Below are 24,835 nucleotides of genomic sequence, written 5' to 3'. Positions count from 1 at the left end.
TAAAACGTACCTATGAGGTGATGTGACTGGAAGACTCTGAGTGGCAGCATTGCTGGTCCATGTGAAGATTTCTAAAATATTTGTGTTTTCCACATTTCCCAGAAATCTGTCAGGAAATTTATTTTCTTTGCTTGCCCAAGGAACCTTCGATCATCTAACTTCATTAAAAGCTCTGTAAGTATAAATGGATGAGTCCTTTGCTGGATGTAATCCTCATTTTTCAGTAGATTTTGCAATCTCTTTGTTTACTCGGTTTCTTCATGAGCCCATGATCCTTAGATTAAGAGCATAAACATGTATCATTTAATATTATTTTCAATTATAACTTTATATTAATAAAGCAGTGGTACTTTTTTTTTGCAAGCTTGTTAAAATTTTAAGTTTAGAACTTAGTTTTGCAGTAAAGCTACATCTTGATCCTGGCTATTTTAATTACTAAATTTCATTTATTTTAGGCTTCATTGTATTGCTTCTTTTTAAATTATTTTTAGCGAATTCCAGACGGATTATCTGCTTTGTGATTGTAATATGCTATGGATGCAGCAGTGGCTACAAGAAAGAAACATAACTGTCCGTGACACCAGATGTGCCTATCCAAAATCCCTGCAGGCTCAACCAATTCTGAGCATAAAGCAGGGGCTTTTGACCTGTGGTAAGAATGCTGCTGCAGCACAACCACCCTCCATTTAAAAGGGATGCACTAAATTTCTTCACTGCATAAATCTTCCCCTTCTAATTTTCTTAACAATTGGACAGTTAGTCATCAATTTTTATGATGATGCTCAGCCACCATGAGTGGATTTTTTAAAAAAAAGAAAGAAAAAGCAAAGCTGATTTTGAAGAAGAAAGTATTCTTCAAAAAATGAATTTTTTTTTCAAATTTTTTTCTCCATCTTCACAAAGCAAGTTCACATGTATGAGCGTTGCCCAGAAAGTAATGCACCACATTTCCCCCCCTCAACCTACAGTAATGGTATGAATGCAAAACTTTATGATATACATTATTTAAATTGTCAGGAGTGCATGTGTAAATGTTGCGTCTCTTCAGATAGATAGCATAGCTGCAGCAGTGTTTCGGAATGGTGTCTGTAATTTATTTGTTTGTTGATTGGTTGATTGATTGATTGATTGATTGATTGGATTTGTATGCCGCCCCTCTCCTTAGACTCGGGGCGGCTAACAACAGTAATAAAAAACAGCATGTAAATCCAATACTAAAACAACTAAAAAACCCTTATTGTAAAACCAAACATACATACAAACAAACATGCCATGCATAAATTGTAAAGGCCTAGGGGGAAAGAATATCTCAGTTCCCCCATGCCTGACGGCAGAGGTGGGTTTTAAGGAGCTTACGAAAGGCAAGGAGGGTGGGGGCAAATTTAATGTACATTACAAGCAGCGTGTCATCATTGAATTTCTCCCTGCGGAGAAAGAAACTGTTGGGAACATTCAAACGTTTGTGTACAGTTTATGGAGAATCTGCAGTCGACAGAAGTACGGTTAGTTGCTGGGCACAGAGGGTGAGGCCATTAGAGGTGATTTGCACAGTGCAGAAATGGCTTTGTGACCTGAACAAGGAATAGTACTGACAGGTCATACACGCCATTGTGTCTCGCTGGAGGAAGGTCATAGAATGGGGCAGAGATTACGTGGAAAAATAGGGAGTGTGGAAGAAACATCATTCTTGCTTGTGTGTAAGTTTCATTGGGTTCAATAAATAATTGTTGAAGAAAAAAATGTGGTGCATTACGTTCTGGGCAACCCTTATATATACCTTCCAATATTACAACAAACATACATAAATGCTAAATTCTTATCCATTATTCAAGAGTCCCCCTCTTAATCCATTCTTTACTTAACCTACCCCAGTCTGTTTCTTTTATTACTCTTTTTTGGGCTCCCCTCCTTCTTTCTTCATCTCCTCCTCATACCTACTTACTCCTTCACTCCTCCTCTGCCTCTCTCTCTTTTCATTCCTACCTTTCTACTTCCTCTTCCATCCTCTTAAACCTTTCCAGAATATTTTCCCTTTCATATTTACTTACTGGTATTATATAATCAAATTCAAGGAGTATCCTTCTTCCAAAAATAAAAAAAGAACATAAGAACCTAGGAAGAGTCATGCTGCCCATCGAGTCCAGCATTCTGTGTCACACAGAGGCCCACCAATTGTCCGTGGAGGTCTTGAGCAGAAAGAGAAGGCAAAACTCTCCCTTTCCCTGGACCCCCAACAAATGGTCCCCATGGGAACCCTGCCTGCCTCAACCAACATAGAGGTGGCACATGGACACCCGTTCCAATAATCACCGATACATTTGGCACCGATACACAGGGCTCTGTCTCATCCTGCCTTGAACCTATCCAGGTTGATAGCTGTCATGACCTCTTCTGGAAGGGAATTCCATCAACCAATGTCCCTCTGGGGGAAGAAATATTTCCCTTTATTTGTCCTCACTTTTATGAGCTTTAGGGAGTGCCCCCTCATCCTAGTATTGTGTGATAGAGAAAAGAATTTTTCTCTATCCAACTTTTCTATTCCATGCATGATTTTATACACTTCGATCAAGTCTCCCCTTAAACAAATTAAAAGAATTCTTGATTAGTCACAACATCTAAAAGATTAAGTTTTTTATACGCATTCCTACCTCCATTAAAAAAGTGAATATTTTCTGTTGCCCAATCCTGTGGGCCTAAAACAATAGTGAAACATGTTTTTTTTTTAAAAAAAATTCTTCCTAGGCTGTTTTTTTTCTAACTAAACAACCACAGTGATTCCACTTAACAATTGTGGCACGAAAGGTTATAAAATGGGGCAAAACTCGCTTTAAAAATGTTTTACTTTGCAATGTACATTTCCGGCTCAATTGTGGTTGTAAATTGATTTTTTGTATGTTGTATATCTAGAAAAAATTGTGTCTCTCTCTTCCCCACCATGGAAAACAGACCCCCCTCTGGAGCTGCCGTCTTTCTCCATGAGCCCCTCTCATCGGCAGGTGGTCTTTGAAGGAGACAGCCTGCCTTTCCAGTGCATGGTTTCCTACATCGATCAAGACATGCAGGTTCTTTGGTACCAGGACGGGAAGATCGTGGAAACGGATGAATCCCAGGGGATTTTTGTGGAGAAGAACATGATTCACAACTGCTCTGTAATTGCAAGGTGAGAGGGAGAACAGGGGGTGAGCTTTGTCTGCGTATCCTTCAACCTTTTTATTAAATGGGCATAGAGACAGGGATGCTGGGTCTTTTTATACAAGGGGATTTCTCCCAGGACATAATTGCTATTTAAGGAAACTCTAAATATTCCTCTTGATATGCTGTGTAATTATCTCTTCTAAAATAATTTCCTGAACTTCTTCTTTTTAAAAAAAAAAAAAAGCAAAAGAACAGCTTATTCTTCCATCTCAGGGGTTGCCACAAAGAAGAGGGAGTCATCCTATTCTCCAAAACACCTGAGGGTAGAACAAGAAGCAATGGGTGAAAACTAAACAAGGAGAGAAGTAACTTAGACCTAGGGAGAAATTTCCTGACAGTCAGAACGATTGATCAATGGAACAGCTTCCCTCCAGAAGTTGTCAATGCTCCAACACTGGACGTTTTTAATCAGATGTTGGATAACCATCTGTCTGAAGTAGTATAGGGCTTCCTGCCTAGGCAGGGGGTTGGACTAGAAGACCTCCAAGGTCCCTTCCAACTCTATTGTTATTGTTCCCCTAAAATCCTTCACTTCTGCACCATAGAAATCTACTGGCGTGCTGCATTGTCTAATTGTGACAGTTTCTTTAATCTCATTGGTGCAGCATTTTCTAACATGAAAGTTCACTGTTGGTTTTTGAATGATAGCTTGGAGAAGGTGCTGGATGGAATGATGTACCATATTTTTGGAGTATAAGACGCACCTTAGTTTTGGGGGAGGAAAACAAGGAAAAAAGACCTTGACTCCCAGCATTTTACCAAACAGCAAACAGCACATATGATATACACTGTTTGTTGTGTATTTCTGTGCATGTGTGCCTGACCCATAGAAATAGCAAAGAATTGGAGTTTTTTTGGAGTACATTAGGGCAGTATATTAATCCCAGAAAGTTTTCCTAAATGAAGTCACACTAGCTTCTCCCAATTATTTAAATAGATCTACTCCAAACATTACTAAGTCAGTGTTTAACTCCACTGCCTTATCTTCACACTACAAAAACAGGTCAGGATTATACTTTTACAGATTGTTAAAATTGATGTGGCTTTCTGGAAGTATTCTCTGCTATTTTAAAGAAGATACAATAGCACTGGGCCTCAGGCATTTATTTTTTAAAAACTTCTTCATTTTGTTAAGTTGTCTAGGACAACAATAAAGCAGTCTTTTTAAAAAATAAGTCTAATAATTTGAACATTCTATAGGCATTTATAGTTATCAACTTACCTCCTTGCAGCAAAAAACAAGCAGCCAATTTCAGCAGTTGCCTCTCCCTATAGCAATTTGCCTGTGCAGTTTTAGTTTCACTTTCATTTTACCAAAGTGGGCTTGGCAACTTCAATCAATCAGCCGAATATCGGGAGGCAGATAATCAGTGGCTTGGGCTAATCAGGCTCTGCTGCTGTTTGCTGCAAGGAGGTAAATTATAATTTGGGGATGGCTGAGTGGGGCTACATTTGGTGTATAAGACAAACACAAGTTTTCACCCTCTTGGAGAGTAAAAATGTGTGTCTTATATTCCAAAAACGGTAGTTCTTTGGCATGGCACAGAGTGTCCAGCAAACCTGGAAATCAGGGAATTATCAGGGAAATCGGCAGTTCGGGAAATATCAGGAAACTATCAGGGAACTCGTGAAAAAAGCAGAATAAATCAGGGGGAAAAACCAAACTATAGTGGAAAATCATGTAAAAAAAAAAAAGGATCGCGCTGTGCATAACTGTGACAACAACTTGTTTTCTCAGCTACCGATATTTCTCCATGGCTTAGCCGTTTGGTATGACGTCATCTATGACCATGCCTTAATTAGATCGCAAGTTACAAGGAAATGTCAGGGAAATATCAGGGGATTTCAAAATGCTTTCCCCCCCTGGACACCCTGATGGCAAGATCCTGCAACCTTGCCTGGCTAAATCTTAAGGCATCTCGTACTTAATTTTGGATGTCTTAATAGAGAACAGGGATGGGTAACCTATGGACTTCCACATGCCGGCTCAGGAATTCTGGGAGTTGAAGTCCACCCCAATGTCTATTAATTCATTGTTTCTTCCAGGAATGATTTGATAGAATGTTTAATGCTGTTCTTGCTTGTTGTCCCCCAAGTGCCCTGACCATCTCAAACATTCAAGCTGGGTCGACCGGAAATTGGGGGTGTCACGTGCACTCCAGGCGTGGGAATAATTCAAGGACGGTGGACATTGTGGTCCTGAACAGCTCTGCCCAGTACTGCCCAGCCGAGAGGGTTCTCAACAACAAGGGCGACTTCAGGTGGGTGACGATGGGTGGTTGAGAGGCCAGGTGGGTAGCTTTCTTTAGCTTGAGTGCTGTTACCCAAACTCCTTCTCCTCCCACATAATAAACAGTGTCTTACTTAACCTGAACTCCGATCGCTAAAACAATAACACAGAGGCAGGATCTTTATTTAGCAGGAAGCTTGGCACCAGTCCTTCGAGTTATGATAATGACAATAAAATGGAGAGTTCTCCCACGTGCCCTTAAAGCTCTTGTGGCAATCATTTTAAGAAGCCTTCCTAAATTACTAAAAGTGGGTAATGAGGTACACAAAATGTCCTGATGTGATGATGTTGATGATAGGGGGAAATGTCTGTAGAAATTCTCAGCCATCCTGGTTGTCCCAAAAATGATTTCTCAGAAGACCAACTGGATCTTCTAGCTTTTTCCTTGAAGACGTTTCACTTCTCAGCCAAGAAGCTTCTTGAGTTCTGATTGCCGATAGAATAGAATAGAATTCTTTATTGGTCAAGTGTGATTGGACACACAAGGAATTTGTCTGGTGCAAATGCTCTCAGTGTACATAAGAGAAAAGAGACATTTGTCACGAATCATGAGGTACAACACTTAATGATTGTCATAGGGGTCAAATAAGCAATCTGGAAACAATATTAATAAAAACCTTAAGGATACAAGCAATACAGTCATAAGAGGGAGGAGATGGGTGATAGGAATGATGGGGGGGGGAAACTAGGAGTAATAGTAGTGCATACTTAGTAAATAGTTTGACAGTGTTGAATTATTTGTTTAGCAGAGTGAGGGCGTTCGGGGAAAGAACTGTTCTTATGTCTAGTTGTCTTGGTGTGCAGGGCTCTGTAGCATCGTTTTGAGGGTTGGAGTTGAAACAGTTTGTGTCCAGGATGCGAGGGGTCTGTAGATATTTTCACCACCCTCTCTTTGACTCGTGCAGTCTACAGGTCCTCAATGGAAGGCAGGTTGGTAGCCATGGTTTTTTCTGCAGTCCTGATTCTCCTCTGAAGTCTGTGTCGGTCTTGTTGGGTTGCAGAACCGAATTGGACAGTTATGGAGGTGCAGATGACAGACTCAGTGATTCCTCTATAGAACTGAATCAGCAGCTCCTTGGGCAGTTTGAGCTTCCTGAGTTGGTGCAGAAAGAACATTCTTTCTTATGCTTTTTTGATCGGGGGAGAAAATTTATGACGTTTTTATAGGGGGAGAAAATTCCCATTATATATTAGAGCATCAACCAGGGGTGAAATCCTCCCAGTTTGAGTGAGTAGGTAGCAGTTGCAGCGGCTATTTCGGAGTAACAGGATGGCAGCACGAGACTCCGCCCACCTACCTGCCCTGACATCATCACTTCCTGTTTGTTAAAAAAAAAAATTAAAGCCTTTTTTCCCCTGTCGGATCTGAAAGAAAGGGGGTGGGGGTGTAGAAAGGGAAGGAAGGAAGAAAGAGAGAGGTGTTAGAAGGAAAAAAAACAGGACTCGCTTTCCATCCGGGAGATCGCTTGGCAAAGAAGGAAAACAAATGCTGTCGCTTTAAATCAGGAGTCTCCAAACCTAGCCAAATGGTTGGCTGAGGAATTCTGGGAGTTGAAGTCCACAAGTCTTAAAGTTGCAAACTCTGGAGACCCCTGCTTTAAATTGAAAAGCCTTTGGAAGGAGATTTTTATTTGCAGAAGCGAAGTGACATTCAGCAGTGGATAAAAAGGTTCTATGCTTTTGAAGTTTTGGGGTTTGTGCAATATGGGCTTTATGTTTCTAAAAGGGTTCGGGTGATTCCCATTGTGGCTAAATGACTTTCATCCTATGTAGGGTCTTGAGTGGGGGTTGCCAAATCATACTATGGGGAAATTTCAGAATATCTCGTCTTGAATGGGTTTTCTAGGGATCTGTTTGGCTGCTTGTGTGAATGGAGCCAAACGTCAGGCTTCCACTTTCTATCTGGTCATTATCTCATTATTTCCATTGGCAGGAATGTGGAATGAGCTTCAGGCAGGCTCTTGGTTAGCAGCTTGATTTTCCCTGATCAGGTGCTTTTTAATTATACCTAAAATTATGTTTTTGTTTAAAAGGTTTTATTAATGTAATAATAGTCTTGCTCAGCTAGACAGTGTTGCCATTATTTGTGCTCACAACAGCTTCCTGTGTTCCAAAAATTAGATAGTTGCCTCTAATCAAAGCTGAATCTTCCTTCCCTCCCCTCAAGCCAAGCCTGTGCAAGATTGACAACTCTTGCTAGTTGTTACACTTGCTGAACCAAAGGATCCCGTTTTCTCAGTCTTAGCTCTTGTTTCGCACTCTGCCTCCATCTTATTCCTAAACTTTTGGGCTAACTGCCACTTTTCCCATTTCAAAACTTGGGAGCTTTTCATTAAATTTCACTCAAGCTTCCCCTGCTTCTAAGCCAGCTGTTAAAATAACTAAAATCGGGGGCCTAAAGCCTTATTTTTACATATAGAAAAACTGGCTTCTGCTGTCGGAAAATGTGAGCAATTTGTGAAAAAGCAGCAACTGTGATGATAAATATGAGGTCCGCTCTCTGAGCTTGGTTGTTTTCTTATAGATGTTCCATTGTGAAGATGTTCAGTCATTTGTCTGAGTCAGTCAGTCATCAGGTGGATTTTTTTTGGACTTTTGCCTTTTTTGGTTTGAAATGTTTGGCTGCTTACCCAAGGGGCTTCTCCGGTCTAAACTACAACCCAGACCAAAGAAGCTCCTTGGATAAGCAGTGAAACGTTTCAAATCAAAAAAGAAAAAAGAAACAAAAAAGAAAAATCTGCTTGCTTGTTTAGGTAGATAGATAGGTGGGAAAGTAGACAGACAGACAGGATATAGAAGATAGATAGACAGACAGAAGATATAGAAGGTAGGTAGGTAGATAGATAGACGGACAGATAGATAAGGATATAATAGATGGATAGATAAAGGATATAGAAGGTAGGTAGGTAGGTAGATAGATAGACGGACAGATAGATAAGGATATAATAGATGGATAGATAAAGGATATAGAAGGTAGGTAGGTAGACAGATAGATAAGGATATAATGGATAGATAAAGGATATAGAAGGTAGGTAGGTAGGTAGATAGATAGACGGACAGATAGATAAGGATATAATAGATGGATAGATAAAGGATATAGAAGTTAGGTAGGTAGGTAGGTAGATAGATGGACAGATAGATAAGGATATAATGGATAGATAAAGGATATAGAAGGTAGGTAGGTAGATAGATAGACGGACAGATAGATAAGGATATAATAGATGGATAGATAAAGGATATAGAAGGTAGGTAGGTAGATAGAGAGATAGACAGTCAGACAGACAGATAGATAGGATATAGAAGATAGATAGATAGATAGATAGATAGATAGATATGATAGAGATAGATAGATAGATAGATAGATAGATAGATAGATAGATAGATAGATAGATAGATTTCTATTCCGCCCTTCTCCAGCAGACTCATGGCAGCTTATAATGCCAAAACAGTACAAATACAAAATTTATAAAATCCCAACCCTAAAACCCAAATCTTAAAAAAACCCATATATTTAAGACCATTCAGGCCAAACTAGGCAACATCATCCAGGCTAGTCTGAGTGGGACTATGCACCCTGGGTTGGGATGCGCCTGACCTTACTGGAGAATAAGTATACGCATGAATTTGTTTTATTTTAATCCTCCTTGATGAGTTACTCGAGGCAAACACACCTAATGCTCCTTCCTCCTTTGATTTTCTCCACAACAACAACAACAAGAACCTTGTGAAGTGAGGTTTCCTGAGAGAGAACAACTGGTCCAAAGTCTCACCCAGCGGGGTTTTCGTGGGACTAGAACTCACGGTCTCCTGGTTTCTAAGCCAGCACTTTAATCACTATATTCCTTTGGGAACATGTATGTAACATGCATATGTCACTACCGGTATCTCTTGCTTTGCCAGATTGGACTATGAATGTTAACATGCTTGTGAAGAAGGCCCAAAAGAGGCTGCACTTCCTAAGAATGCTCAGGAAGATCAATCTATCTCAGCATCTATTGTCCTACTATCGCAGCACCATTGAGAGCATCCTAACATGTGGCATTCTTGCATGGAATGGGAGCAGCTCTGTAGTGGGTAAAAAAGCTTTACAGAGAATCATTGGAACTGCCCAGAATATCATTGGGCTTCAGCTACTAGCCCTGGGTGATATCTTCGCATCTTCTAGAGAGGTGCACAACCTTCTCAGAGACTCTTCTCATCCTGCCTACAATCTTTTGGGGCTGCTGCCTTCTGGCAGAAGATACGGAACAATTAAAACTCGAACCACACGTTTTCTGAACAGTTTTTATCCCAGAGCTATAATTGCACTTAACAATGTACTAGGGGGTCACCATCAGTGAACTGCTGGACAAGACTACTTGGTCTGTTGTGTGGATGTTGAATGGTTCAGGTGGCGGGTTGAGCATGTTAGAAACATAGAAACGTAGAAGTCTGACGGCAGAAAAAGATCTCATGGTCCATCTAGTCTGCCCTTATACTATTTTCTGTATTTTATCTTAGGATGGATATATGTTTATTCCAGGCATGTTTAAATTCAGTTACTGTGGATTTATCTACCACGTCTGCTGGAAGTTTGTTGCAAGGATCTACTATTCTTTCAGTAAAATAATATTTTCTCATGTTGCTTTTGATCTTTCCCCCAACTAACTTCAGATTGTGTCCCCTTGTTCTTGTGTTCACTTTCCTATTAAAAATACTTCCCTCCTGGACCTTATTTAACCCTTTAATATATTTAAATGTTTCGATCATGCCCCCCCTTTTCCTTCTGTCCTCCAGACTATACAGATGGAGTTCATGAAGTCTTTCCTGATACGTTTTATGCTTAAGACCTTCCACCATTCTTGTAGCCCGTCTTTGGACCCGTTCAATTTTGTCAATAACTTTTTTGACAAAATCAATATCAATATCTTTTTGTCAATATGTTCTTTCGGATTGTTATGTATGTTGAGGCTGGTCTTTGGCGTCACACGAATTTCGTTGCATGGGTATACTGTATTTATACATACAGTGACAATAAAGTATTTAGACTAAGTTCTTCTATAGAAGAACTTAGTATAAATACTTCATTGTCATTGTATGTATATACAATTCTATACTTAGTATAGAAGAACATTCGAACAGACAAGGGTGCAATGAACTAATTATAATACAAAGTATTTAATAATAAATTGAAGGGGAATTATAAAAGAACTATATAAGACCAATTATGAATTGTAAATGTGTTAAACGATATGAATAACCTCATAAAATTTGATAAGAAACAATTAAGATTGGGACAGTTAAGAGAGAAATAAGATATTTTTATCTTTTTAAATGGTGCTGTTTCTGTTTTTTGTTTTTTTTTGTCTTGGTTTTTTGCCTGCTTTTTTTGGTCTCTTTTTGTTGACTTGCTTGCCTGTTATTACTACCATTATTATGATTATATATATTATAAGTTATTTTTGTAAATACAGTACCTATGTAGCTTTTTAAAATGAAAAAAAAAATCTTTTTTTAAAAAAAGTGTTTATTTATTTATTTGTTATCTTGAGAAGAAGATTAAAACAAAAACAAAAATACTCAGAAGCTAAAATGCCACACTTGGCAGAACTGAATTCTCTCTTATTGTGCACTTCGTATTTCCCCTGTTTTCTTTTTCTTTTCTCATGTCACCTTTTTCCTTCCGATCTACAGGTGGCCCAGAACTTTGGCAGGCCTGACTGCCTACTTGCTGTGCACGCGATACTCGGCTGGCAGTGGCATCTACTTGGGCAGTGCTCAGGACGAAAAGAAGGCGTGGCGGAGATGTGGCCGGGGAGGCCGCTGGGCCGAAGAGGATTACTCTCGTTGCCAATACGCAAACGACGCCACTCGAGTCCTCTATATGTTCAATCAGGTTAGCACTCATCTTCCGTGGGATACTTCTAATGCTGATGTCTTTGAGATTTTGCATTTATAATTCAAAAGATCCAGGATCCCTCATGCGAAGATCTCATGAGAAGAAACTCCAAACAAAAGATGTTTTTTGTTGTCTTTAGGCAAATTATTCAATTCCCAATTAAGTTGGTTTAAGGCAGATTTATAGTGGCCTTGGAGTTGGAAAGGTTTTGAGTTTTATGGAAATAAAGCTGCACTGTATATTGCAGAGTTTTGGTGAGCTTGATGAAGCCTGTTAGTTTCAAGTCCGTTTTTAATTCCTTGAATGTATGTTATAAGTGCCTTCCCCTCCCCCCCCCCCGCACCTTTAATGCTCCATGCAGATGCCGTTGAACCTCACCAATGCCGTAGCCACAGCTCGACAGCTCTTGGCATACACCGTAGAAGCAGCAAACTTTTCTGACAAAATGGATGTTATTTTTGTGGCTGAAATGATAGAGAAATTTGGGAGATTTGCTGAGAAGTACAAAGAGGTAATTCATTTTAATTTAGACCAAGTAATCTTCGTATTTTCATGTGAATGGGCCTTCCTTCCATGACATGTAAAAAGGCAGCCTTCTTCGCACAGCGGCATGTTTGAATGATGAAAAACAACAACTGCATTTGGCCTTTAACAAAAGCAGTCACAATGAAAGAGCCTTTGAAATTAAAAGCACCACATTTCTTCTTAAAACTCACATACTGAAGATTGGTAGTGCTACAATTCCACATTTATACGTGTAGGTCAGTGATGGCGAACCTATGGCACGGGTGCCACAGGTGGCACACGGAGCCATATCTGCTGGCACGCGAGCTGTTGCCCCAGCTCAGCTCCAATGTGCATGTGTGTGCCAGCCAGCTGACTTTTGGCTTGCACAGAGACTCTGGGAGGGCATTTTTGGCTTCCAGAGAGCCTCCAAGGAGCTGGGGGGAGGGCATTTTTACCCTCCTCCAGCTCCAGGGAAGCCTTTGGAGCCTGCAGAGGGCAAAACATGAGCCTACTGGACTCACTGGAATTTGGGAAACAGGCTGTTTATGGCCTCCGGGGGGGTGGGGGAAGCTGTTTTTGCCCTCCACAGGCATTGAATTATAGGTGTGGGCACTCATGCATGCACAATAGCGTGCACACTTGCTCTTTTGGCACCTGAGGAAAAAAAGGTTCGCCATCACTGGTGTAGGTTTTAAGGCGAATGTGTGATATGTATGACTGCATAGATGGTGAACCTGTGGCACAGGTGGCATGTGGAGCCATATCTGCTGGCACATGAGCCATTACCCTAGCTCAGCTCCAATATGCTTGTGTATGCTGGCCAGCTGATGTTTGGCTAACACAGAAGCTCTGGGAGGATCCTTTTGGCTTCCAGAGAGCCTCGGGGAGAATGGGGGAGGGCGTTTTTATTCTCCCCCAGCTCCAGGGAAGCCTTTGTAGCCTGGGGAGGGCGAAACATGAGCCTACTAGGCCCAAAATAAGTTGGGAAACATGCCATTTCCAGCCTCCAGAGGGTCTCCGGGGGGTGGGGGAAGGCATTGAATTATGGGTGTGGGTACCCGCGCGTGTGGGATAGTGCGCACCCATGCTCTTTCGGCATCCGAGGGAAAAAAGGTTCGCCATCACTGGCATAGTTCCTTGCATTTAAGTTTTTTTTAAAAAAATGCTGTGATTTATGAAGTTACACAGTAACATTAGCTTGCTACTATTTTGACAATAGTTAACTCTATAAAAATAACAAGGAAATTCAAGGGGCAAGGCTGTTGGTGTACTTTAAAAGGGATAGTCTGTAATACCTTTTAATCCGGCTCAGTGAAACTCTATTAAAGTCGTTTTGCTGAGCTATAGAAATTAAGTCTACAGATACTTGGTTTAATGTTTAATACTTGTTAACACTAAAATAAGCAGTTCATACGGAAACAAAAATAAAGGTGAACAAATAGCTATAATATCCCCCCCCCCCAATCTGTATTTTTAAATCTGTAGGGCAATCTTATCTCCATTTCCCTACATTTATATTGCAACAGCATCCAGAGTTGCCACAATAAAAACATGTAGTACAAAAAGTGTATTCTTAGAAAATAGGAGTAGGTAATTCAGGTTCTATTATTTTTCTAACAATACCAGATTTTTTTTCCTGATACCTTGACCAGTCCTGTAGAAGTTCCGGTCACTCCTTGGAATATGGCCTGGATAGTATATATATTTTTTTTTCTCAATTTTTTTTGTTAAATATCAGAAGTGTATAGTCCATGGTGCTCAGAGACCTTCAGATATTCTTGGCAAATGGAATTCCCTTCCAGAAGAGGTCGTGACAGCTGTCAGCCTGGATAGCTTCAAGGCAGGATGAGATAGATTCATGGATGCCAAGTGTATCATCGGTGGTTATTGAAACGGATGTCCAAGTGCCACCTCTATGTAGGTTGAGGCAGGCAGGGTTCCCTTGGATCCCATTTGTTGGGGGTCCAGGGAAAGGGAGGGTTTTGCCTTCTCTTTCTTCTCAAGATCCCCATGGACAATTGGTCAGCCACTGTGGGACACAGAATGTTGGACTCGATGGGCTTTGGCCCGATTCAGCATGGCTCTTCTTATGTTCTAAATTATATATTTTTATGTGATGGAAGATGACAATTATTAAGTATATAAGTGAGGAGTAATCACATTAACTGCTTTCTGAATTAAATTTAAAATTTCTATGTCATGCTGGCTCCCTTCACTAATTCTTTCAAAGGATAAGATTCCCTCTATTTATGCAAATCTGAAGTACATTAAAACAGGACAAAACCAGCTGGAAGGACATTTTGATAGAAAAACCTTTTTCGGTGCCGAAACATTCACACTCGTTGTGGCTTGCATTGCCAGTTCAAACCAGGGAAATACTACTCAGTATTTCTGAGTAACTGTTTGCCAGACAGTTTTAAAGGCCGAAGGATACAGGCGTAATTCTTGATAAATAAATAAAAAATCCTGAACAACTGGTTTGTTCCACTTTAGTCGATTAGCAGGAAGGGAAGAGCTGTTTGACTCCAAGAGAAAATTAATTGTACCTCATGAAATTCAAATGAGGTTGAGGTGGGGAGGAAAGTACACCACATAACTCAGTAGTTACTAAGCCCATAGCGCCTGGATAACTCCAGGTAAGGATGGCTTAAATTTGCTGGCAGTCTTCGATTTCAGGGCTCTCTGAGCTGGCTTTTTTTCTTGCAGACGTTTCATGACCCAAACTGGGTAACATCATCAGGGCTAGGAAGGAGTGGGATTTAGTGGCTTGCTCTGTCAGTGCTGGTAGGGGTGGACTTGGAGGCTCTTGGCTTGGCCTGTTTGCTTCTTTGGCAGTTTCCTGAATATAAACTGACAGCAAGCCACACTTCTTCCTAGCACTGATGATGTTCTCTAGTTGAGTCATGAGACATCTGTATCATGTATCCCAGCAGCCTGTCAGGTCCCACATGATCTTTCAAGCCTGTTGCCCTCCTGGAAGAAGTCACGTCTGGCCTTACCTGGCCCTCTTTCAGAAAAAAAGAACAGAGGCGCACCTATTCACCTACGCAATTACAGGACCGGTCCAGCTAGTTTTAACATCGCCTGTTTATTTCCTTGTGTTTCCTGTTTCCGATAATGCAGACAACTGAAAATAAGATCCTGGGGAAATCCACTATTTTAAACAGTGCTAGTTTTATTGGGCTTATTTTATTTAAACTCCCTTCCCCTGGTTGACGGTGGAGAATAGGAATAGTATTTAGACTTAGATGCTGCTCCATAGTGCTTTTCCAGCCCTCTCTAAGCAGTTTACAGAATCAGCCTCTTGCCCCCAACAATCTGGGTCCTCATTTGACCCACCTCGGAAGGATGGAAGGCTGAGTCCACCTAGAGCCAGTGGGGAGATTTGAAGTGCTTAACTACAACTAGCAGTTAGCTGAGGTAGCCTGCAGTGCTGCACTCTAACCACTGCACCACCCCGGCTCTCTTTCATTCCCAGAGAAATGCCCCAGAAAAAATTGGGGCATTTGCAGAATAAACATTTTGCTCAGTCAAACATCAATGCTTCACATCACATTCTTCTCTGTGAATAAACAATCACAGCGGTTTATGGAACATTCATGCTTTGATTGATTCCCAGCGTCCAGAAAAATGTTTTTCAGGTTTGACTAAACTCTTAACACACATTTGAAAATTTAACTCCATAGCCTCATAAGCAAGATAATTGCCTTTTAACTTTCCCCCCATTGTATCCCTTTTTTAATTAAAAAAAACCCCAACATAATCCAATTACCGTAATTTTTATTTTTGCAAACACTAACTTTGTATATATGTTATAAATACTAACTTTGTATATATGTTATGCTTTTGGAAAGGGAAAAAAAAGCCTACTTATACATTTTTTTTAGGAGTACACCCAAAAGCTTTCCATTGAATATATTATTCAAATGGGCAATTATACCCAACCTTTATTAAGGATTATGTTCAATTTCTTGGGAAAATATTTCCTAATCTATGGCACAGTAAGTACGGCTGAAGGATGGATTGAGTTTTGAGGGCTAGGAAAACCATGAGAATAAAACTGTGGGTATAATAAACTGCCTTTCATTTCATTAAAAATGAAATTGCTGAGTGGACAGAAACAGACTTAAGGTATAAATGGCATGTGTGACACAGCCGAGGGTTAAACTCAGGCCCAAGGGAGGGTTTGTCCTTCCCAGTTTATGAATTTGAATGACTGATGACACAAATGGAAAGGGAGGATCAAGAAACACAGGTTCCTTGAATGGAGGATGGGGGCGATGGAATGAATCGACCTCTGAGAATCTGATGTGCAACCTTATAACGCTGAGACTGGCATGTCTTCTGCTCTCCTCTTGCCAGCTAGGGGATGTGATGGTGGACATTGCTAGCAACATCATGCTGGCTGATGAGCACATCCTGTGGGTGGCCCAGAGAGAAGCCAAGGCCTGCACGAGAATTGCTCAATGCCTGCAAAGGATTGCAACCTACCGGCTAGCTAATGGAGCTCAGGTTTACTCGACGGTAAGGACTGACCCTTTTATTTATCTATCTATCTATCTATCTATCTATCTATCTATCTATCTATCTATCTATCTATCTATCTAGTTAGTATGCCGCCCCTCTCCGGAGACTCGGGGTGGCTAACAGCAATAACAAGACAGCGTACAATAATAATCCAATACTAAAAACGATTAAAAACCCATTAATATAAAAACCAAACATACATACAGACATATCATGCATAAAATTGTAAAGGCCTAGGGGGAAAGAGTATCTCAATTCCCCCATGCCTGGCGGCAGAGGTGGGTTTTAAGTAGGTTACGAAAGGCAAGGAGGGTGGGGGCAATTCTAATTTCTGGGGGGAGTTGGTTCCAGAGTGCTGGGGCCGCCACAGAGAAGGCTCTTCCCCTGGGTCCCGCCAAACGGCATTGTTTAGCTGATGGGACCCGGAGAAGACCCACTCTGTGGGACCTAACTGGTCACTGGGATTCGTGCAGCACAAGGCAGTCCCTGAGATAATCTGGTCCGGTGCCATGAAGGGCTTTATAGGTCATAACCAACGCTTTGAATTGTGACCGGAAACTGATCGGCAACCAATGCAGACTGCGGAGTGTTGGTGTAACATGGGCGTATTTGGGAAAGCCCATGATTGCTCTCGCAGCTGCATTTATTCCATTCCCCTGAGGATCGAGTCGAAAGCTGTGTTTTATTTTCATTGAAAGTTTGAAAAGGGACCAGAATTCTGCCTCTCGGCCTTGGGACACTTCTGTAAAGGAAGCTAAGGGGTGGGCTGCATTTGGCCGGGGGGGGAGGGGAGAGAAACATTCAGAAATGATCAGGACATGATCGAAACATTGAAATATGTGAAAGGGTTAAAAAAAGGTTCAGGGGGGAAGTGTTTTTAATAGGAAAGTGAACACAAGAACAAGGAGGCACAATCTGAGGTTAGTTGGGGGAAAGATCAGAAGCAACGTGAGAAAATATTACTTGACTGGAGGCTTGGAACAAACTTCTAGCAGACGTGATTGGTACATCCACAGTAGTTAAATTTAAACATGCCTGGGATAAACATATTTCCACCCTAAGATAAAATACAGGAAATAGTATAAAGGGCAGACTAGATGGACCAGGAGGTCTTTTTCTGCCGTCAATCTTCTAGGTTTCTAAATGGGACAAATCAAGGCAAGACTACACAGAGACATAAGCTCTCTCCTCCCCAGCCCTATGAGAGGGGCACTTGTTGGTGACTATGTGGGGGTTTTTTCCCTCGATCACATGATACCAGTAGCAATATCATTTAGACATATACCACTTCACAATACTTTACAGCCCTCTCTAAGCAGTCTACAGAGAGTTAGCATTTTGCCGCCAACCATCTGTTTCCTCATTTGACTGACCTCGGAAGAATGGAAGGCTGCGTCAACCAAGTAGCTTGCAGTACTGCACTCCAACCACTGCACCACTGCGGCTCTTTATATCAGTGTATAAGTGTATGTGTAAGTGATATAAGTACCACTTAAATACTGCTTTACAGTGCTTTACCACCTGCTCTTAAGCAGTTACAGAGCCAGCCTATTGTTTAATGTACCAACAGACAGGATCAATCAATGGATTGAATTAACATAATATTTTTATAGACGCACAAGGACACACACACACACACACGTAATGCTTTACTCTCTTCCAACTTCAGTTCTTTGGAAGTTCGTTTCCCTTGTAACCACTTGGTGTGTTTGGGGAGCTGCACAAGACACAAAACAGAACTTTTGCTTTTGTGTTGTTTCGTTTCAACAGTATTCTCCAAATATCGCTGTGGAAGCATACGTAATAAAGGGCTCTAGCTTTACTGGGATGACCTGCACTGTCTTCCAAAAGATCGCCGCGGTAGATCGCTCGGGCTTCTCTGACTTTGGACGAAGAGATCTGGAGGGCAGCCTGGACAAGCAACTGGGCTTTAAATGCAACGTCTCAAATACACTGTCCAGCCTCGCACTTAAGGTGAATAAAAAAGCTCAGCTCTCTCTCTCTCTCTCTCCTCTGTTTCTCTTGATCCATCCATCCATCTATCACAATGCAATTCTATGGCACCATATTATGGTTTTATCTTAATTTAATATATTATCTCCTATATTATAGTATTCTCCACATTTGTTCTCTCTCCCCCATCCATCCATCCATCCATCCATCCATCACAATGCAATTCTATGGCACCATATTATGGTTTTATGTTAATTTAATATTTTATTTCCTATATTGAAGTATTGTCCACTTTCGTTCTCTCTCTCTCTTCCTGTCTCTCTCTCTCTTTCTCTGTCTCTCTCTCTCTCTGTCCATCCATCTATCCCTCCCTCCATCTATTATAGTGCAATTCTATGGCACCCCTATATTGTAGTATTGTCCATATTCATTCATTTTTTTTTGTTCATTCATTCTCTCTCTCTCTCTCTCTCTCCCTCTCTCCCTCTCTCTATCCTATCTATCTATCATCTATCTATTTCAAACAAGTTCTGAACTGGTCCTTAAATCCTGCTTTTTTCGGACTGAGATATGAATCCAATAGATGTGAGGCAATCCAAAGGTTATAATCCTAATTTCAACTCGGCTCATAGCTGTTATGGCTTCCCCCTATTAGCAATAGGCAACATAGAGTAGGATTGAGCCCATTAAATGGCTCTTATGATGTGTTGTTGCAGGGGTGGAGGGCTATTTTATTTTATATAAGATCGTCTTAGTTTTATTGTTTTTTGTATGATGTTTTTATATTCATGTAAACACCTTGAATCGCCATGTGTGAATACGCCACTGTGTGTGTGTGTGAGAGAGAAATATATATATTTTTGTTGAGTCATGCTGATATACCCAAATATGGGAGGAGTATCACAGCTTCCTTTTTGCCTCTCGGCCCCATTTGGGGCCATATTCCAAGGCAGATAAACTTTTTTTATAGCCGACAACTACACTGATCAAAAAAACCAAAGGGAACCCTTAAAGAACACAATATAATTCCCAGTAAATCAAGCTTCTGTGAAATCAAACTGTGTGCTTAGGAAGCAACACTGATTGACAATCCATTTCACATGCTGTTGTGCACATTCAATTTTGTACAGAACAAAGTATTCAATGAGAATCATTCATTCATTCAGATCTAGGATGTGTCATTTGAGTGTTCCCTTTATTTTTTTTGAGCAGTATATATAAATGTACATATTTTTGCTGATAATGAAAAGGAAGGGAAACTAGTGTAGATCTATTTCGAGCTTATTTGCTCTGGTCAGCCAGTAAGGGTATGACTGGCTAACGAGAGCAAATAAGCTCAAAATAGATCTATACTAGTCTCCCTTCCTTTTCATATGTGTGTGTGTGTGTTTTCGTAGATTTTCACGGGTATATGTATGTAGATAGTTGTGAGTTTAGGTTTTTCCAAAATATTACACGGGGAAAAACCCGAACTCATAACAATCTACATGTGTGTGTGTGTGTGTGTGTGTGTATGGGGGGGTTGGGTGTATACCACTTGTCGATACTGGCCTCAGAAAGACGGAAGTTGAGTCAATCTTAAACTGGTCAGGATCGAACTGCTGACAGTCGGCAGAGTCAGCCTGCACGCTTCCTTCTAGCCACCAGGGCTCTTGAAAAATGGTCATCGCTCACTTCTTTTTCTCCCAGCACTGTCGTAACTTCCACTCCATGACCTGTCATAACTCAAGGACTACTTGTACCCTGCGTTAAACCCTGCTTCTTTTGCAGAACACAGTGGTGGAGGCTTCCATCCAGCTGCCCCCGGCCTTGTTTTCCCAGAGGCGGAAAAGAGAGATCCAGCTCACGGAAGATGCTCTCTACAGGCTTCAGTTGATCGCCTTCCGAAATGGGAAGCTTTTCCCGTCGACAGGCAATTCCACCACTTTGACCGCCGATCGGAAGCACCTGACGGTAGTGACCCCAGTCATCCTCACCAAAGCAGGTTCGTTCCTTAACAGGCTCCCATTTTTCAACCCCATCTTGTATCCCCCTACTCCAGCCGTGTTTCAAACTTGGTTTCATTTGAGGGCCGGGTCACTGTTGTCTTTGACCTTGGGGGGCATGGCCAGCTCGACATCAATCATATTGGGGGTGCCTATGGCGGCCTGAGCGCTCTGTCAGCAAAAATAGGCGCCCGAGATCCGCGAGCTACAGTGGCTTCCAGTCGGTCTCCGGACGCAATTTAAGGTACCGTAGTTATCACCTATAAAGCCCTACATGGCATCAGGTTTTATGGTTTTATCTTAATTTAATATTTTATCTCCTATATTGGTATTGTCCACATTCGTTCTCTTTCTCTCTCTCCGTCCATTTATCCATCCATCCATTCGTTCTCTCTCTCTCTCCGTCCATTTATCCATCTATCCATCCATCTATCCGTCCGTCCGTCTATCTGTCTATCCATCCATCCTTCCATCATCCATTCATCTATCTATCCATCTATCACAATGCAATTCTATGCCACCATAACATGGTTTTACTTAATTTAATATTTTATCTCCTATATTGAAGTATTGTCCACATTCATTCATATTCTCTCTCTCTCTCTCTCTCTCTCTCTCTCTCTCTCTCTCTCTCTCTCTCTCTCTCTCTCTCTCTCTCTCTTTCTTTCTTCACAACCAAACAAGATGGCCTAAGCCCACCCTATCAGGACGTCCCGATTAATGTGACCTTGAGGCGCATTGCACACGGGACCGAGGCGGTGGCGGCCCAGTGGGACTTCGCTTTGCTGAACGGACACGGCGGCTGGAAGTCGGAGGGCTGCCGTATCCTTTTTTCCGACGAGAACGTCACCGCCATGCAGTGCTCCTCCCTCAGCACTTACGCCGTCCTGATGGTGGGTTCCTTGGTTTCTGTAACGGGTGGGAGGCAGTGGGGCCCCCGATAGCGCTCGTTATCCAGGCGGAGGCCATGGTTGGGAGGTGAATCTCACAGCAGAAGGGTTAACTTGGCTGTGCCATCCTTTGCAAAGGATTGTGGGCATTTTAAGAGTTTTGGGCTCCAGTCTCTCTTGTTTGTTTTTTGCTTTAATGAAACCCCAAAGCCCAGGCTTCATACTGTTTGTTTAGAGACCATCTGAAGTTAAACCGAACAGCCGCGACAATTACCTTAACAACCGCAGCAAGCAAAGTCGTAAAAACTGGACAAAGCTCACTTGACTGTCTCACTTTAACAACAGACACTTTGGGCTCAGTCGGGGTTGTAAGTCAAGGGACTACCTGTAACTTTAAAAGGGCAACTTACAGGTTATAGAAGAGGCTACCCAGTTTTGAAATGTATTATTTGTTTATTTGTTTGTTTGGTTGGTTGGTTGGTTGGTTTCTGTGCCGCCCCCTCAAGTGCAAATGTTCTGCTAAATAGGGAAGGACAAAGCACATAATGAACATGTATGTATGTTTGGTTTTAGAATTAAGGGTTTTTTAGCTGTTTTGTATTGGATTTACATGCTGTTTTTATTCTGTTGTTAGCCGCCCCGAGTCTGCGGAGAGGGACAGCATACAAATCAAATAAATAAATAAACAAACAACAAAACTTTATGAAAGAAAACTAGGGCTTTTTGTAGTAATCCCAAATATTTTTTAAAAAACCCACTTCCTTTGGTCTTTGGATCTATATGATCATGGTCTCAAAACTTTAATTGGCATTCAATCTTTTCTTTTTTTAAAGTATATGACAAAATTTCCCTTCTTTGTTAGGATTGTAGCTGTTTTAATAAGTTAATTGACGTTATCTCGGGGGTACTTCCTTCTTTGGTTCATATAACGTGTAGCCCTTTTATGAACTGCTTTTAAAAAGGTTGAAGAACATTAGGCTTTGAATCTTTTAAACAAAAAACTTTTATTAGATTTATATAAACCTTTTAGATTTATATCCTCGTTTGTATAGATCAGCACAAAGTAATGCTCCTTCCAGGAATTGGTTTCACTTCCTTACCTGTGCTACTGGGTCGGAGCTGGGCATGCAGGTCCTCCATGATGATGTCATGGCGGGTGGGCGGAGCCTCCCACTTCCACCGCTACTGATTGACCCCAAACCGGTAGCAACTCACCTTCAGTTCCTTCCTCCTATTCCTGATCCTTCCCCCTAACCCTCTTGAAAAGTGGGTTGGACCTGAAGAAAAAGCAGCCCTCCATCGCTTGGGTTTTGGAAAAAAGAAAGAGCTGCCTTGCTTTCCCTTATTGGAGATTAGCACCCTTGGGATGCTGTTGGGTCTTTTGTCATCGTCCTGTTCTTGTTTTGAGCCTTTCTGTTGCAACCTCCTTTCATCGCTCTACAAACGCATTTCATCCTGCTATGATAAATGGGATTGCAGCCATGCCTGTCCGTCAAGGCGATGTCCATTAATATCTAGCCCTGGATTTGGGTCTAGCATTTTTATCTCAAATCGCAGCTCCCATGTTATGGATGTTATGATGTTCCTACTCCTGCCAGTAAGATGCTGGTAGCCTCTTTAAATAAGGAGATCCCTCAGCATCTTACTGGCAGGATTGGATGGATGGATGGACGGACGGACAGATCGATAGAAGGATGGATGGAAGATAGATAGATAGATAGATAGACAGACAGACAGACAGACAGACAGACAGATAGATAAGAGAGAGATATACTATAGATAGATACTGTAGAAAAGGTAGGTAGGTAGGTAGGTAGGTAGATAGATAGACAGATAGACAGACAGATAAGAGAGAGATATACTATAGATAGATACTATAGAGAAGATAGGTAGGTAGGTAGATAGACAGACAGACGTGATAGAGTGATAGATAGATAGATGATAGACAGAGAGATATGCCAATGAGGCTCTGCACTGTGATCCTCCTACCTTTGGTTAGGCTCTCAGCCCCCACCCTTCCCGAAATGGTGGGAGGAGCCCCCTACCTGATGAAACGTTACCTGGTGGGCCCTCCTCCAGTTGCCCGCCCTCCCTATCTGCCTCTCCCAAGGTTTCATTTGTGATCCTCCTCCTATCAGATGGGAGGCCCAGATTGGACTAACCTTCTGCCTTGTGTCCTGTTGTCTCGCCTGTCAGGATTTGACAGGGTCTGCCCAGTCAGCTGATCTCCTGCACCCCGTGGTCTATGTGTCTGCGGCGATTCTGCTGACCTGCCTCTTGATGATCCAAATTAGCTACATCTATCACCACAGGTAGCATCCTTCCGAATCTGTATTAATTCCGTTAGATTAAACTGGCCATTATCGGTGAGGGAGGGGTGCCCAGGCACTAACCAAGCACTAAAGGGCAGGTGGTCCTCGACTTACAACAGTCCACTTAGTGACTATTCAAAGTTACAACAGCAGTGGAAAAAATGACATTTAACAACTGTGGCAAGAAACTCAGCCAGTCTCTCAATTTGCAACATACATTTTGTGCTCAATTGTGGTTGCAAGTCAAGGACTTACCTGTAACCAATCCTTTGCCGTCTTGGCTACCGGCTTCTGTTGCGTCGCCAACACTCGAGAGCGTGAAAAAGATACACAAAATACAACTTTGAAGGAAGATTCTCCATTTGTGCTTCATGAAACATTTCTTTCTCACGCTTTGCATCGTTCTAATATTTAACCAAATCAGCCTGCCCCATCTTTGTACGTCTGAAGATTGATACTGAAAAATACAGAGCTTCAGACTGAATTGGCAGGAAGGCTGTAATGTTAATATTGCTAAAATCATCGAAATAATTCAGTAAAATGGCTCTGCCACATGTTACATGTTACACCATAAACTCTATAATGCTCTAGATGTACTCTTAACACCTTTCTTTCTTTCTTTCTTTCTTTCTTTCTTTCTTTCTTTCTTTCTTTCTTTCTCTCTCTCTCTCTCTTCTTCCTTCCTTCCTTTCTCCCTTGCTTCTTTCTTTCTTTCTTTCTTTCTTTCTCTCTCTTCTTCCTTCCTCCCTTGCTTCTTTCTTTCTCTCTCTCTTCTTCCTTCCTTCCTTCCTTCCTTCTTTCTTTCTTTCTCCTTACATTGGGACCTGTTCTCACACTTCTGGGCTTTCATTATTTTGAAATATTTGTAATCTTTTGCTGGCACATCTTTTTAAAAAAGAGTTCTAACCTTTGTTGCAGCTCGATATAGAATGCTTGCAAAATTCATTTCATTTAATAATTTGCTTTGTTGTGCTTCATTTTATTTTTGGACTGATAACAGCATCCTAAATACAGAGGTCATTAAATAAAACCCTTTAAACTTGTATAAGCCCTTTCCCTTCCTCACGTTGATAGATTGAGCAGCTCTAATTTATGATATTCCAGTGTGGCTTCAGAAAGATGCCAGTAAGAGACAAATAATACCAAAGAATTGTCTCTGCAAGAAACCAACTCATTGCTGAAACTTCAATTAAAGTCTGAAACGTTTTGGCCTTGTTCTAGAACATTTACATAAATTAAGCAAACAAGCAGGGTGGTTTCATGCAAAGTGAGCATTTATTCTAAAAGGGGCTCTAGAA

General features: G+C 41.4%; 1 protein-coding gene across 1 annotated transcript in view; it reads left to right on the top strand.

Moving 5' to 3' along the window:
• ADGRA3 (adhesion G protein-coupled receptor A3) overlaps positions 1–24,835 on the top strand; it is a 68,552-nt gene that overhangs the window by 20,802 nt on the left and 22,915 nt on the right. The window contains exons 5-15 of the mRNA XM_070756975.1: positions 103–174; positions 492–652; positions 2,947–3,160; positions 5,292–5,456; positions 11,159–11,360; positions 11,725–11,874; positions 16,233–16,394; positions 18,168–18,371; positions 20,121–20,334; positions 21,020–21,228; positions 23,422–23,537. Coding sequence (XP_070613076.1) covers positions 103–174; positions 492–652; positions 2,947–3,160; positions 5,292–5,456; positions 11,159–11,360; positions 11,725–11,874; positions 16,233–16,394; positions 18,168–18,371; positions 20,121–20,334; positions 21,020–21,228; positions 23,422–23,537 — 1,869 coding nt within the window. The remainder of the gene's footprint in view (positions 1–102; positions 175–491; positions 653–2,946; positions 3,161–5,291; positions 5,457–11,158; positions 11,361–11,724; positions 11,875–16,232; positions 16,395–18,167; positions 18,372–20,120; positions 20,335–21,019; positions 21,229–23,421; positions 23,538–24,835) is intronic.

Source organism: Erythrolamprus reginae, chromosome 7 (assembly GCF_031021105.1).
Source record: "Erythrolamprus reginae isolate rEryReg1 chromosome 7, rEryReg1.hap1, whole genome shotgun sequence".
Classification (NCBI taxonomy): Eukaryota; Metazoa; Chordata; class Lepidosauria; order Squamata; family Dipsadidae; genus Erythrolamprus; species Erythrolamprus reginae.
Note: the sequence above shows the minus strand (reverse complement) of the source record. Positions and strands in the feature narration are given on the sequence as shown.